Source organism: Bubalus bubalis, chromosome 2, assembly GCF_019923935.1.
Source record: "Bubalus bubalis isolate 160015118507 breed Murrah chromosome 2, NDDB_SH_1, whole genome shotgun sequence".
NCBI classification, from domain to species: Eukaryota; Metazoa; Chordata; class Mammalia; order Artiodactyla; family Bovidae; genus Bubalus; species Bubalus bubalis.
This window is the reverse complement of record NC_059158.1, coordinates 39,642,565-39,658,873: the sequence shown is the minus strand read 5'-3', so window position 1 is coordinate 39,658,873 and position 16,309 is coordinate 39,642,565. Positions and strand designations below refer to the sequence as shown.

The 16,309-nt window shown below is 38.5% G+C and overlaps 1 protein-coding gene across 7 annotated transcripts in view; it reads right to left on the bottom strand.

The window, feature by feature from the left end:
- The window catches only part of BTBD9 (BTB domain containing 9), a 411,047-nt gene that overhangs the window by 129,389 nt on the left and 265,349 nt on the right, over window positions 1-16,309 (bottom strand). Inside the window, exon 10 of one of the 7 annotated variants that reach the window (XM_044938342.2) lies at window positions 12,013-12,155. The exons of the other annotated variants lie outside the window; for them this stretch is intronic. Within the exon in view, the coding sequence (XP_044794277.2) occupies window positions 12,028-12,155 (128 nt within the window). The 3' untranslated portion in view covers window positions 12,013-12,027. Of the gene's footprint in view, window positions 1-12,012; window positions 12,156-16,309 lie in introns of those variants that run through there. 7 annotated transcript variants of the gene reach the window in all.

The following is a 16,309-nucleotide window of genomic DNA, read 5'->3' as shown; positions in this document are numbered from 1 at the left end:
GACCTAGGTCTCCACCACCAGGGCAATGAATGGAACGGGTGAGATAGTAACAGCACCTACTTTACAAGACTGCCATGAAGGCTAGACGATGATATGTAAAGAGCTTAGAACAGTGTCTGGCAAGGAGTAAGAACTTTATAAATTCACTAATAATATATTTAGTTATTATGATGAAATACTAAGTAACATTAAGAAACAATGATGTACAGCTCATAGTACTCATAATACTAGGTGATACATAGTACTTACACATAGTACTCATAATACTATAGTATACTATAGAATACACAGTACTCACAATACTAGGTGAGAAAAGTATGAAAAAGAATAAGACTTATGGCATGAAACATTATTGATGATTAAAACACATATATACCCCTCCCTCCCTCAACATTACAGATTTTTCCAAATATACATACACATTAAGGACATAATGAAACATATTAGAGATGGTCATAAGGAGAGGGGAGCAGGAATGGGATTCAACAAAGGTGAGGAAACAAATAAAAGAGAAGGCCTTGCTTGGCTCACTAAGGATGACGTATTACGACCTAAATTATATAATAACACAGTTATCTACACAAAAAGGATACCTTTTTAAAAACAAAAGAACGTATCATTAGGTTAGTTTTTCATTTTATAGGTGAGAAATTGGAAGTTCAGAGAGACTGTGACTTCTTTATTATGCAGTGAATCAGCAGCAAAGTGAGAACCAGAATCTGCATTGATTTGGTCTTCAGAAGGCAACACATCATTTCTTCTTTCCATGGGACTGTCTGTCTATCTATTCAGTAAGTATTTATTGAATATCGAGATCTCACATGCTGGGAATATAGCAGCGAACAAAACAGACCCTTCTATTATGGAACCATGTGAACCAGTGAAGAATTACAAGTGAAGCTAAGAACTCTGAAGAAAAAAACCCTGATTTATTAGCATTATACAAAGAACTTTAACCCAAACTGGGGTATAGGGTCAGGCAAAACTTTTCTTAAGAACTGACATTTAAACAAATTTAAAGGATCAATAGGAGGTTAAGGAGACAAAGCGGGTGGGGTGTGATGGGAGTAAGAATGAGGACAAGGTAAGAGACATTCCAGAGAATGGTGAATACAAAAGGCTAGAGGGGGACTGGCACAAGATGATGCAGGCACACACAGGCACCAGATTATACAGGGCCTTGAGGGCCATGGTGGAGATCCTAAGAGCAACGGAGAGGCCATGAGTGACTGTGAGCAAAGGAGTGTTCCGAGAGGCATGTGGAGAGCAATGGAAAGGACTAGAGAAGACGCAGGGACGCTGCAAAGCAGGCAGGCGTGACAGACAGCAGTGCAGGAGAGGGCGTGGTGTGCATGAGAGTGGTGGAGCAGGGGTGGCAAGAAGGGAACAGATGGGACATTTGGAATATAGTCTCAGTATAAAGTTATGTCTATAATATAAAAAATATCTCTGATGGTATACATTTTAGTGAGCTTCCACAGCTCACTGAGGTTTTACGGAGGTGTGCTTCCAATTGTCTGTAACAGGCATCTACTGAACATTAATTCATCAAAGGATCATTGGAAAAAATACGATAATGCTCCTTGGGTGACAAGTTCCTTGGTTTTGAGCAAGAAGGAAGGAAAATGGGGCTCCAAACCCTTTGTTAAATTATCATTCACCACCAAAGACCGTTTCTCTGCTATCCGGCTTCTCTGGTCGTTAGTGAAATGGAAGCCACCCAGCCAGGATGCGGGTGGGGTGCGGTATGCAGGCAAGTCCACTCCCATAGCCACTCCCATAGCCAGCTGCCCGACTGCTGACAGTTTAGAGCTGAGAACTCAATCAATTCATATTTAATATTTCACAGAATCATTTCCTGAAGATCCTAATTTGAACATTCTAACCCCTTCTGCACTTTTACATCTCACTTGAGTCCCTCACTTTTACACTCCACTTTATTACCATTTTAGTTGATTTCATCACAGCTTCATGGAAAACAACTTTACCCACAACCATTTCCTGTCATTATGAGGGCAGAACTGAAGCAATCCCCTGCTGGAGTACCAGGGAGTTTTTATGATAATTTTACCACAGGTAATGTTGTGATTTTTAAGTACATTTCTCTCTTGTAGCACTGAACCGATTCCTGTCCTTAAAAAGATAAGTATCGAATGCAGCTATAAAAGAAACATACCCATATCTTCACAGTATTAATGAACCAATAAATTCAAAAAGATCGCTGTGCACCAGACTGGTTCACCTACCAGGCACCTGACATCACACAATCTCTTAATTTTACTCAAATTAGTGACACACCCATACCGTGTTACACTGAATTATGGGGCAGGAATAGGCCATTGGGTTTAAAGGCCCCCTCTCAAAACACTGTATACAGTAGTTTGCTTCAACAGCCTCCAAACATCAAGGATTTCATTTGATTCACAAAACCACAGCCTTCACATCACTAGTTTAACAAATAAGTAATACCATAATGTCCAAAAGGCTACTGAAATCTTTCTTTCCATTTTTAAACATCTTTCTTGGGATATAATTGACACACAATAAACTGAAATATTTGAGATATACAATATGTGTTAGACGTCTGTACACACCCATGAAACTGTTAACACAGTCAAGAGAACAAACCTTTCCCTCAATCCCAGAAGTTTCCTCATGCCATTCTGTAATTCCTCCCCAGCCCCAGAGAACTGTGGATCTGCTTCCTGTCATTATACACAAGTTTTTGAGATGTAGAATTGTTTATAAGTGGGACCATATAATATATATACATATACTTTTTGGTTTGGCATCTTTTCTCTAGATTTTCCAGGACTCTTGGTTTACTCAATAGAAGCATCAGGTGAATCACTACACTCCCTACCTACCCCAGGAACAGGACTTTGCTGAAGTTAGTGGCTACAAGTGGGAGCAAGTGAGTCCTGGGGTGCGTGGAAGGCTTAGGTATTGGCTCCACCCACTCCTCCTTGTCTCTTCATATGCAATGTGGAAATAGTTTCCTTTGAAATAGAAACATTTTCTTCTGACAACAAAAGTAACACATATTCACTGATGAAAACATGTAAATACAGAAAAATATGATTAAAAACATGAAAATTACCTGGAATCCCACCATCCAGAAAACCTCTATTAACATTTTGATAGTCTTCCTTACGTTCTTTTTTTAATGCACTGTTATAGACTGAAGTATATCCCTCCCAAATTCATATTTTGAAATGTTAACCCCCAGTACCTTAGAATGTGACTGTATTTGGAGGCAGGGCCTTTAAAGAGGTAATTAAAATTAAAGGAAGTCATAAGGATGGGGCTCTGATCCAATAAGACAGGTGTCATTACAAGACGAAGAGACATCAGGGACAAGAGTGCATGGAGAAAAAGCCCTGTGGGGGCTCAGTGAGAAGACGGCCATCTGCAAGCCAAGGAGAGAGGTCTGAGGAGAAACCAAACTTGCTGACACTTTGATCTCAGACTTCCAAGTTGTAGAACTGTGACAAAATAAATTTCTGTTGTTTAAGCGACGCAGTATGCAGCATTTTTTTTTAAAGGCAGCCCTAGCAAATTAATATATGCACATATAAAAATACAGATATTATCTTTAATTTTAAAATACTAGCATCCATCTGGCCATAAACATGGTATCCTATTTCTATTTTACTTTATATTATGGCTATTTCCTTATTTATGAATGCTTATACAGGAATTTTGATATGTTAATGTGCTAGAATTTATTTAATCATGCTCCTATTGTTGGACATTTGTAGTCTTTCCCATTTTTTGCTTATCATAAGTAACACCATGCTGAACATTAATGTAAAAAAAATGCTCTTCCTGAAGATTTTCTTATGATAAACTAAAGGTGGAAGTAGTAGATCAAGGGATATTTTTAAGACACTTAATGCTGCTGCTACTGCTGCTAAGTCGCTTCAGTCGTGTCCGACTCTGTGTGACCCCAGAGACGGCCTCCTACCAGGCTCCTCTGTCTCTGGGATTCTCCAGGCAAGAATACTGGAGCGGGTTGCCATTTCCTTCTCCAATGCATGAAAGTGAAAAGTGAAAGTGAAGTCGCTCAGTCGTGTCCGACTCTTAGCGACCTCATGGACTGCAGCCTACCAGGCTCCTCCGTCCACGGGATTTTCCAGGCAAGAGTACTGGAGTGGGGTGCCATTGCCTTCTCCGAAGACACTTAATACATATCATCAAATTGCCTTCTAGAAAACTTATACAACAAATCTCAGCAGTATATGACACTGCCCATTTTGCGACAACCTCACTTATACTAAGTATTCTCTTTTAAAACATCCTTGCCAACAGGATTTTAAAATGAAACTTGACAAGCTGATTTTCAAGTTCACTGGAAAAGAAAATTTGAAAAAATAGCCCAGAAAATTGAGAAAAAGAATAGCTATGAGTGTGAATTTACAGTAGTATTTTAAATGATGTGACACAAAATCTAGAAGAGATTTACAGATCCATGCTACATGCTATTTTTCCCAAAGTGTGCATAAGACCTAGACAGACATTTCTCCAAAGAAGACATACAGATGACTAATAAACACATGAAAAGATGCTCAACATCACTCATTATTAGAGAAATGTAAATCAAAACCACAATGAGGTATCATCTCACACTGGTCAGAATGACCATCATCAAAAAGTCTACAAACAATAAATAATGGAGAGGGTGTGGAGACAAGGAAACCCTCTTATACTGTTGGCGGGAATGCAAACTGGTACAGCCACTGTGGAGAACAGTGTGGAGATTTCTTAAAAAACTGGGAATAGAACTGCCATACGACCTAGCAATCCCACTGCTGGCCATACACCCTGAGGAAACCAGAAATGAAAGAGACACATGGACACATGTACCCCAATACTCACTGAAGCACCATTTACAATGGCTAGGACATGGAAGCAACCTAGATGTCCACCAGCATATGAATGGATAAGGAAGTTGTGGTACATACATGCAATGAAGTATTACTCAGCTATAAACAGGAATGCATCTGAATCAGTTCTAATGAGGTGGATGAACCTGGAGCCTATTATACAGAGTGAAGTAACTCAGAAAGAGAAAGACAAATACTGTATATTAACACATATATGTGTAATTTAAAAAGACGGTAACAACAGCCCTATATGCAGGGCAGCAAAGGAGAAACAGATGTAAAGAACAGACTTTTGAACTCAGTGGGAGAAGGCAAGGGTGGGGTGATTTGAGAAAATAGCATAGAAACATGTACAATATCATATGTAAGGGCTTCCCTGGTGGCTCAGATGGTAAAGAATCCATCTGCAATGCAGGAGATCTGAGTTCAATCCCTGGGTTGGGAAGATCCCCTGGAGGAGGGCATGGCAACCCACTCCAGTATTCTTGCCTGGAGAATCTCCCTGGACAGAGGACCCTGGTGGGCTACAGTCCATGGGGTCAAAAGAGTTGGACACAAGAGTGACTAAGCACCCATCACCATATATCAAATAGATGACCAGTACAAGTTCAATGCATGAAGCAGGATACCCAAAGCAGGTGCCCTGGGACAACCCAGAGGGACAGGGTGAGGAGGGAGTTGAGAGGGGGGTTCAGCATGGGGGGACACATGTATACCTGTGGCAAATTCATGTTGATGTATGGCAAAAACCATCACAAGACTGTGAAGTAATTATCCTCCAATTAAAATACATAAATTAAACAATGATGAAAAGAATGAAATAATCAATAAAGGATTTCAATTCAAAACAACTGTTTACATATTTTAGAAATACGGGTAAACTCCTACCTCAGACCATACACAGAATAAAATTTACATTAATTAAAGAGCTAAATGCTAAAAACCCACACACAACAATATAAGAAAATGATGACCAACCACAGCTACAGGGGAGCGTATTTTTATAATTTGGACTGCGGAGGAAGATTCTAAGCAAGTCACAAAATCCAGATGATAGATAAGAAATGACTGACAGATAAGGCCAAATCAAAATTAAAAAGCTTTTGTACAACCCAGACACCATAAACAAGTTTAAAAGTAACAGTCTGGGAGAAGATATTTTCAAAATATATATAAAAGACAAACATGAATATCCATAACCTGAAAATTAATAATAAGCAACAAAAATGGTGACAAAGAGTATGAAGACGTTAATTAATTAAAAAAAAAACCAAATAGCCAAGAAACATAAAAAGATACCCATTTAGTAAAAACTTTAATGCAAGTTAAAACATAGAAATATTTTATTTTAGTTGTACTATTCATGTAAATAAAAAAATTTTAATTAGAAATATTTGCCAATAAAATTCCAAAAATGGTATCATAATTCAGTTTGCCATTTCTTTGATTATTATGAAGCCAAACTTTCTCCAGTTTATTGACTATTAGGTTTTTCTTTCTTTTAAATAAATTACTGTTTGTACACATTTCCTATTGGGGATTCACATTTTTTCTTACTTAGTTGGGAAGTTCTTCATATATACTAAAGACAATTACTCATTGTCATATAAGTTGCAATTATTTTTTCTAGTTTGTCAAACACCTTTGAATTCTGTTTACGGTTTCTGCCTTTGCTTTTATGCTGAAGAAGTAGTTCTTTACCTTGAGACCAGATAAATACTTATTATTAGTTCTCAACAGTTCTCTTGGAGTAATGTAAAATCTGAATCTTAACAGGAAACTAGTTTCGTATACAGCATGAAGAAAATCTCATGTGTTTTCAATTGTCAACTGTCTCAGCACCATCTGCACATTACCTTTCCATTCTCCATGGATGTGAAATGTCATCTTTAATCCTGCACTATATTCATATGTACACGGAGATCAAATCCAGAGTTTGGATGATTGCTTAATCTACCAGTTTATTCTTGCATTAACACCATACTACCTCAGTACGCAGTACAAATTTTAATATCTAGTGATAGTAGGCGTCTCATTTCATCTTTATCCCTTCATTTTTTGGGGGGAAAGGGAATTCCATTTATTTATTCTCTTGGGAAAATTTTAAAGAGCTTAGTCAAAGTTGTTGTTGTTTTTTAAAGCCTAACAGATTCTAAATAATCCTGCCTTAAATTAGTAGATTAAGATGGGAAGAACCAATGTGTTCACTATATTAAAGTTTCCCATCCTGGAATATAGCTTTCCATTATTCAGTGTTTCTTAAAGATTTATAGTTTCTTTACATGAGAACTTGTGGATTTCTTAGCTTTATTCCTAGGTAGGTATATATTGTTTGTGGGGAGAAAACTTAACAACTTCCAGCAGATTTCCCCAGCGTGCTCACCTCACACTCATCCCATTTCCGAGCTCACATCATCTTCTGCCTCTCATCTTTGTTCTTGACCCTTACCCCAACTCTAATGGCATCAGGTGGTTCAGGGACGGACGATCCCTGTTAACATGGCTAAGGATGGACTAGGTATAAAGGAAAAGTACGGCTCCTGAATTGTTACTGTGTTTATTGTTTTTATGGCTATCATGAGTGAAAATTTTCCATTAAACTAATTGGTTATTGAGGATATTTGAGAAAACTTGATTTTTGTATATACTATTATATCTGACTACATTCCTTAGAGTTCTTATGTTTTAGTAATTTTTCAGTTCATTCCCTTGGGTATATTATCACGTCACATCATAAATAATGATATTTGGTCCCTTTCCTCCAATGTCTATCATACATATTTCTTGTTCTCCTCCTCCTCCTCTATCCCCTCCCCCCACCCCTCAAAGTACAGAGCAATGTTAAATAGAAATAGTAATGAGGGGCAGCTTCATGAGCATGCAACATTTTCTTTCAGACAGGCCCTGGCCTCAGAAGGGATCTAAATTTAGTTTAATGTTCCATGGCCCCCTCATAATCTTATCTTTGAACTTTTAAAATAAAGTCTAAGGGGACAATGGAGCAAGCCCGTGAACAGAGGAGATACGCAACATACATGTGTCCACAGTTTGCCACTGCCCAATTTGTGAATAGGTTTATCAAGCCCCAGAAGTACGGAATTCCAGTGGACTCACAACATGCGGAGGTTGAGTGAGACTCAAAGCAAAGCCAAGGTCAAGGTGCCATGACTGTGCCTGAGTATTTGGGCCTGAGTAAATTTACTGTGCCTGAGTAAAGTGGCCCAGAGAGGCCACTTTCTCTTCCAATCAGAACTTGCCTCAATGCAGGAAAAAAGTCAACTTTTTAATAAGCACTACCAACCAAAGAACTCTATCATATCCTTTTTTCACTCTTGTTATTTCCCTATACTAGCCAGATGCTTATGCTAAAGATTATGACATGCTGAAAAATAGGGCAACTTGTATATTCTTCGCCCTTTAGTACTTTCTTCTTTTATTTTTTAATTGAAGTATAGTTGATTTACAATATTGTATTAGTTTCCATTCTTCCTTATTAAGGAAGCTTACTGAGTAAGTCAAAGATAAAAAGTTTTGGTAAAATGTGTGTGAATTAAGAAGTGAAACAAAAACAATATAGTTTTATGCAGAATTTCCATTGTACTGGGTAAGAAGTAATACATACACATGTATGAGCTATCAAACATGAATTGTGTAACTTTGGTCATTTGGCATAGCAGATAATGCTCTTATATTTGCATTTAAAACCACCATTACACAATATAAAGATGAAAGATAAAATTCATCCTGACAATTTGAAAGTTATTTTTCTTAGAACATTAATCAGCAAATAAAAACAATATGCCAGGTTGGAAGATTGCAAAAGAAAGGGAAAGTATTTTTTTTTTGTTAAAATACTTTTAAATGCACTTGTTTCCTGCAGTTGGAGCAAGGGGCTCCATATTTTCATTCTGCATAGTGCCCTGCAGATTAAATAGCTGGCCCTGGGAGTAATGATGGATTTTTTTGGTCTGTTTTAGGCTTTATTGGAACCATCTCTGATTAAACCTCACTATTTATAAAATGGGTCATTACAGAATTGTTTTTGATAATAAAAGACTAGAAACACCTACATATCTATCAAAGGGGACAGGTTAAATAAATTAAATTACAGCACCTCTAGCCAATGCTGCACAAATGTAAAAAATATAAAGCATGAGAAAATTTTTTTGTATTGGTAAGGAAAGATCTCCAAAAATGTTGCTAATTTAAAAAATACATATATGAATATGTGCTACGTTTTTAAAAAAACGGGGAAATAAGAATACATATTTGTATTACCTACTTAAAATGTTAAGTTAAAAAATTACCTACCTGGTTCTGGGGTGGAGGACTAGGGTACTGAGGTAGCAACTGTAGTGAAGTTGCTCAGTCGTGTCCGACTCTTTGCGACCCCATGGACTGTTGCCCACCGGGCTCCTTGGTCCATGGGATTTTCCAGGCATGAATACTGGAGTGGGTTGCCATTTCCTTCTCCAGGGGATCTGAACCCAGGTCTCCAGCATTGTAGGCAGACGCTTTACCGTCTGAGCTACCAGGGAAGCAACTAGACCAACAAAATTAGATTTTACATCCCCTTAGCTGCTTGAACAGCTTTCACAGTCAGTAACAGAGAATGATCCGCCTATTTACAACCTGGCTATTCAAAATGCCAGTGAGGCAGAACTGTGGTTTGTGAGAAAGTGATACTGCTGCATAATATTGGATACAAGCTCCATGATGTCCCATTTAAACACAAGTTGTGCATATTTACATTTCCCTGCGCACACACACACTACTATATTCCTTCTATAACAAGCAGGACCCAAAAAATTTAATCCTATAAAAGGTACATGTAAATTCTGTAAAGTAAGAGCAATAAAGACTTTTTCAGGCAATCTTTATTCTCAAACAAACAAAAAACCAACAAAAGAACAGGTATTAAAAGACAGTGAAACTTAATTGTACACAAAGGACCACATACCAAATTGAGAATCCTAAGTGACTGTGAGAGGGTCATTTTCTAATCGTCCCTGACTCTTTCCCCCAGATAAAAAATGGTAGCCCATTCTTGTTTGAGAACCCGGGCTCTCTGGGTGGGAGGCAAACAAACTGTACTACATTCTACACGCATTATTGTGGGGTGTTTATTTTATTTGAATTCTTCTAACACTCTAAGACTTTGTGAGAAAATAATGCTTATCTTCTCCACAGAAAGGGTGAGAGACTACAAATAACTCTTACTTCTTATTCCACTACCAGATGCACAGTGGTCCACTGGAAAGGGCACTGGCTTTGAAGTGGGTCAGAGATAAATAGGCCTTTGTACACATGGGTCATTTTATGTGACTCTCCCCCGACTCTGTCTTCTTCCTTAAGAAGATTTAAGGAGCTTCATCACCTCTATAGGTAGGTCTTGATACCATCTCCAAACTCAGGTTAGGTACTCCTGTTTCAGTGTTCCTATAGCATCTGCTGAATCCTTCCCAGAGATGACTTATTTTACTGTGTGGTCACCTTCTAAGTGTCTTTCTCCTTCATTAGCTCAAACGCTCCTCCAAGGCAGAAACTGCACCTGTGCATCTTTCCCTCCCCAGTGCCTCAGATACACTTGGCAGCCTCTTAATAAATGTCTGCTTAATGCCAAGTAATTTACAGTAGATAAAGAAGTTAAGCTTCACTGACAATTAGAACCAGCCTTAGTATCTGATTAGAGAAACAGGCTGGGAAAAGCAAAGCCTCTTGGTGTAGACTAATCCAGACTCTATATAGCGCCATTTTTAGAAAACTCTCTGAATTAAGGACCCCTCTGCTATTCCAACAAGTTTGCTTCTTTGCCACATTCTAACACCTCCACCCGCTGGTGAACTCCCTCACTCCCAAATCTCTGTTTCTGCTCCAGAGGACACATTTTAAGGGCGGAAGTCAGATCCCCAGTTCAGTGGATGCAGAAGCCGGTTACAGCAGACTTCCAATTGTTTACTTTCCCAGGACCTCAGAGAATTCTAAACACACTGCTTCAGAGTATTTTGAGATGACAGTAGCAAGTACAGAGCACCTACTTTCTACTTCCTGCCTCCAGCTGGGAGCAAGCAGCAGCCATTTTGTTGCTGTGTAAATCAGCACATATGTACTGCTCTGCTTTATTTACTAAATTCCTCCAGGCCCAGCTCAAAATACTATTCTTCATAAAACCTTATCTTACTAGGCAAGAAAATATGTTGGGTTCCTTCACACGCCTCCTAAACCTTGAACCTTTCTCCACACTCTGCTTGTGCCTTTGTCTGGCATTCTCCACTCCACGTCTCTATGCCCTGCCAGTGGGCTTATCCAGCTACTGTGAGTCAGATGGGAAGTTTCCTGATGACTGAAGCCCCTTTCACACTTTCTGCCTTTGCACTCATCATCTCTCTATCTGCTTTCAGCTCCATTCGCTCCCTTGCTTTACACTGTATCTCAGAGGCTGAAGTTCCATAAACTACATTCCCCAAACTTGCCAGCCTGGTGTGGGTTTCTCCCTGTAGCTTTGTTTTTGCTGAAGCTCTACCAGTAGAAGAAGCTGGTGAGAATGGAAGACGGGAGGATGCTCCTGGTAGTCCTGTAGGTAGCACAGAGGCTGATGAACACGGGCTCCAGTGCTCCTGCTCAGACCGCACAGTTCCTGGTGGCAGCAGCAGTGAGCGTTCCCAGAGCTCCAGCAACACAGACACCCTGCGCTTGTGCTGCCTGGTTTGGCTGTCCCACCTCAATTACTAACAAGAAGTCGAACAAAAAAGCCACCAGTCTTTTGAACCCATGCTGGTAGACACAAAGATACCACTTAATGGCCTAAAGTTGGTAACGGAAGCTTTTTCTTACTCCCTGAAAGGGTTAAAAAAAAAAAAAAAAAGACTTGAATTTTGAGCCTACAGCTCTATGTTCTGGTTACCATCTCTTAAGCACAGGTAGCGCGAAGGAAAGGGACTTAGAGAGCTTATGCTTTCCAGGAGAACCAGGAAACCTTAAGAAGGGAAACCAGACTCATGCAATGCTAAACACCACACTCTAGTATCAGTGTTAAGTACTTACTATTCTCTCAAGTTTTACTAAAAAGCATATTCTCCATTCATCTGTAAGACTTATAAGAAGAGAAGAGCTATTTAAAAAGAAAAATACGCAAACGGCCCTAAAAATATAAAAAGATGCTCAATTTCTCTTGCAAGAGAAATGTAGTTAAAACTGTACTGGGATACCATTTCTCACCTATTGAACTGGCAAAAGTCCAGAAGTCTGACAATATGCTCCACTGGCAGGCTGTGAGGGAAAGACATTATCATATATTGCCGATGAGAATTTTAAAATGTTATACACCCTATGGAGGTGAATTTGGCAATATCTAACAAAGAAATACATGCATTTACCCTTTGACCATGCTGCTATTAAAAAGAAATAAATAGTATCTTTCTATACAGCTAGCTCTAGAAAAGCATTAAGTACAAAAAAGGCAAGGTAAAAAAATAAAGTATATATAGAATATAGTATGCTATCAATTATTTAAGAATGCGGGGGAGGATACAAAATACAAGTTACATATATATTTACTTATTTTCCTTTTTTTCCCCCAAAAAGGATAACCCCAGAAAAAGGGGGAAAGGAGATTACCTACAGGAGTAGAGGGGACAGAAATAGAAACTGAATTTCTCTAAATACACACAACAGCTTTGTATATTTGATTTTAGAACTATGTATATATTTCACACAATTATAAAACAAAAAAATTTCAAGGCAATCACTGAATACTGAAAGCAAAATGGAACAAATGAATCTATATGTACACTGAAATAGCTATATGACCATCCAACGAACTATTCTAACTTTATTTATTTATTTATTTTTTTTTTTTTTTAAAAGGGGAACACATGTATGCCTGTGGCGGATTCATTTTGATATTTGGCAAAACTAATACAATTATGTAAAGTTTAAAAATAAAATAAAATCTAAGTGTCTTTAAAACACAATAATTTTAAAATTAAAAAACAAAACAAAACAAAACACAATAATTTTACTGTACATCTCTCGTGGGATATACCTTAAGGGCCCAAAAGGTTACTGCAAAAATCTTGAACTATTTTCAGAAATCATGTGGTTTAAGGTAGTATTATAATGTAATTCTGCAATTATTTTGTATGTACTGAAGACAAAGCAAATAAATTATATTGTGCTTTATCACTAGTGGCCAAGATTTTCAGTATGGAAAAAAGGAGATGAAAGATCAAAAGGTTAAACAAAACTTTGTGTCAGTTAAGTTCAGTTCAGTTGCTCAGTTGTGTCCGACTCTTTGTGACCCATGGACTGCAGTATTCCAGGCCTCCCTGCTTATCACCAACTCCCAGAGCTTGCTTTGTGTACAGAATTTTAATTAGAAATATCAGCATGCACTCTTGATACTATTTACCTGTTGAATATATGATAAATAAATAAACATATGTGTATTCATTTCCTACTTCTGTCTACTGAAAAAGCCTAGGAATAGTGACCAACCCAACAGGAATTGATTAGGCTGAGGTTTCCAAATGTCATTTCCCATTTCACAGAACCAGGGCATCCTGCAGAAATGGCTGATTCCAGATCAGAGACAATAAATGTACAAGATGAAGCTGGTACATTGTGTCATGACAGAAATCAAGGAACTACTGCGGACTACTGAGATCATGTTAGAAAGACTCAACAGCCAATATGAAGAAGTTAAAGCGGACAATCTGAATATCAATAAAAAATAACCCAAGGGATTAAAAGATGTCCAATTTGTTTAATCTCATAAATTCAAAATGATAAATATTCTCCTTCCTCCCTCCTCCCCCTCAAAACCCCCAGAAACAAATCTTACTGGTTACCTTTGGAGGATGCTAGGTAACTACCTTTTTAATTTGAAAAGTGGTAAAAAAGAAGAAAGAATATGACATTTATCCTACTTTTCCTAGGCAAACTGCATTTTAGGATTATCAAATGAGTGTTCAGGAAAATTTTTCTAGAGGAGGAATGATAGGATTAGAATAGAATCATTTTATACATCCAAATTATGAAAGAATGAATCTAGGAAATATTAATAACCATGAGTGGATGTGACTATCCAAGAGAGAGAGGCAACCAAAGATTTCTCTCTGCTTCTTGATAGACATATACCACCATCTATAGAGCATTTTATAAACAAACAAACAGAAAACAATACAAAAAAAATCCTGAATCAGATTTAGCCTCTATCGAACTATTAAACACAAGAAATACAACAGAGGATTTATTACTATGGGGATCTAATCATCAAAACCCAGGCTGTTTAAAACTCTGCAGGACAAAAAGTTAGTTTCTTCAACAAACACATTATAATTAGAAAGAGAGGAAAACTAAAAGAAAAAGACAGGGATAGACATGTGTAAGGAAAGCTACAGATTTAAAGAGATTTATGAGTCAAAAGAGCTACCTGTTGACAGTATGGACCTTAATTGAATTCTGATTTAAACAACCTATAAAAACACATAAACTCACTCCAGACTTGGATTCAATTATGATCATCTGAACACTGACTGGGTATTTAATACTCAGAAGTAATAATGATTCAATTTCAGGGTGTTCTAATGATATTGTGATTATGGCCACAAAAAGGAAGGCTTTACTTTTAGAGATGTATACTGAAGTATTTATGGATAAGATGATAGAGTGTCTGGAATTGGCTTCAAAATAATCTTCTGGGGAGGAAGTAGGCAGCATACAGATAAGACCAGGTTGTCTATGAGTCAGTAATTCTTTAACCTTAGTGGTGTGTATCATTCCCTCTACTTGAACAACTAAGATGGTATTCAAAGAAGTGAATTTAAATACAAGATTCAATGAAAAGGAAGTTTTGGCAAGTATTATGAAAAACTAGAGGGATTTGGCATATGCCACAGATATATCACAAAGTGGAGTGCCAAGGCAAGCAAATACATTCTTTGGGAGGCTTAATGTTTAAATAGTACTCATATCTATTCATAGCAGTCATATCTATTCTAACTTTCCTCTATGCACCAGCAGTAAGAGGTTAAGTTTCCTACAAATGCCTCCTAACAAAGAGCCAAGACTCTCCCAGGCAAGAATACATCCCAGCACTACCCAGAAGCAGCCACCAAATGAGAAAGGGCTGTGGTGGCAGCAGCAGATAAGGTGGGAGAAGAGCTGTGAGTCTGATGCCCAGGTCTGGTCAGTGCACTTAAGGTGGGCCCATTCCCATGGATGCATGAACCCACAGGGTTCCAAAGCCTCCCCAAGAGTCTGTGCAAATGAAGCAGTATGAAGAGTGACATGCTATCAACAAAAATGTGGAAAAAAAACCCTTTGGTGGAAAAGGAAGACTAAAATCTTACAAAGCTGGTATGGTTATTCTTATTCATGTTTCTCCTAACATCATTATACATTTTAAATAGTAACATTAAATCTAATTTTAAAAGACACAGTTCAGTTCATTCGCTTAGTCATGTCCGACTCTTTGCGACCCCATGAACCGCAATACGCCAGGCCTCCCTGTCCATCACCAACTCCTGGAGTCCACCTAAACCCATGTCCATTGAGTCAGTGATGCCATCCAAACATCTCATCCTCTGTTGTCCCCTTCTCCTCCTGCCCTCAATCTTTCCCAGCATCAGGGTCTTTTCAAATGAGTCAGCTCTTTGCATCAGGTGGCCAAAGCGTTGGAGCTTCAGCTTCAACATCAGTCCTTCCAATGAACACCCAGGACTGATCTCCTAAATGGACTGGTTGGACCTCCTTGCAGTCCAAGGGACTCTCAAGAGTCTTCTCCAACACCACAGTTCAAAAGCATCAATTCTTCTGCGCTCAGCTTTCTTTATGGTCCAACTCTCACATCCATACATGACTACTGGAAAAACTATAGCCTTGACTAGACGGACCTTTGTTGACAAAGCAATGTCTCTGACACAAGTATTTTTTAAAGTAATTTAGGAGAATATTGGACTTCCCAGGTAGTGCTAGTTGGTAAAGAAATCTGACTGCCAGTGCAGGAGACACAAGAGACATGGGTTCTATCCCTGGGTCAGGAAAATCCCCTTGAGAAGGAAGTGGCAACCCACTCCAGTATTCTTTCCTGGAAAAGTCCATGGACAGAGGAGCCTGGTGGGCTACAGTCCATGGTGTCACAGTCAGACACGACTGAGCACACTCAGCAGCAGGAGAATACTACTCTAATGAGAGTAGCCTGAACTATGAAACAAAGGCCAGGAAATATGATAGAAATTCTGAATCTCAAAATGTAAGGGTACAGCTGCTACTGCTAAGTCACTTCAGTCGTGTCTGACTCTGTGCGACCCCATAGACGACAGCCCACCAGGCTCCCCTGTCCCTGGGATTCTCCAGGCAAGAACACTGAAGTGGGTTGCCATTTCCTTCTCCAATGCATGAAAGTGAAAAGTAAAGTGAAG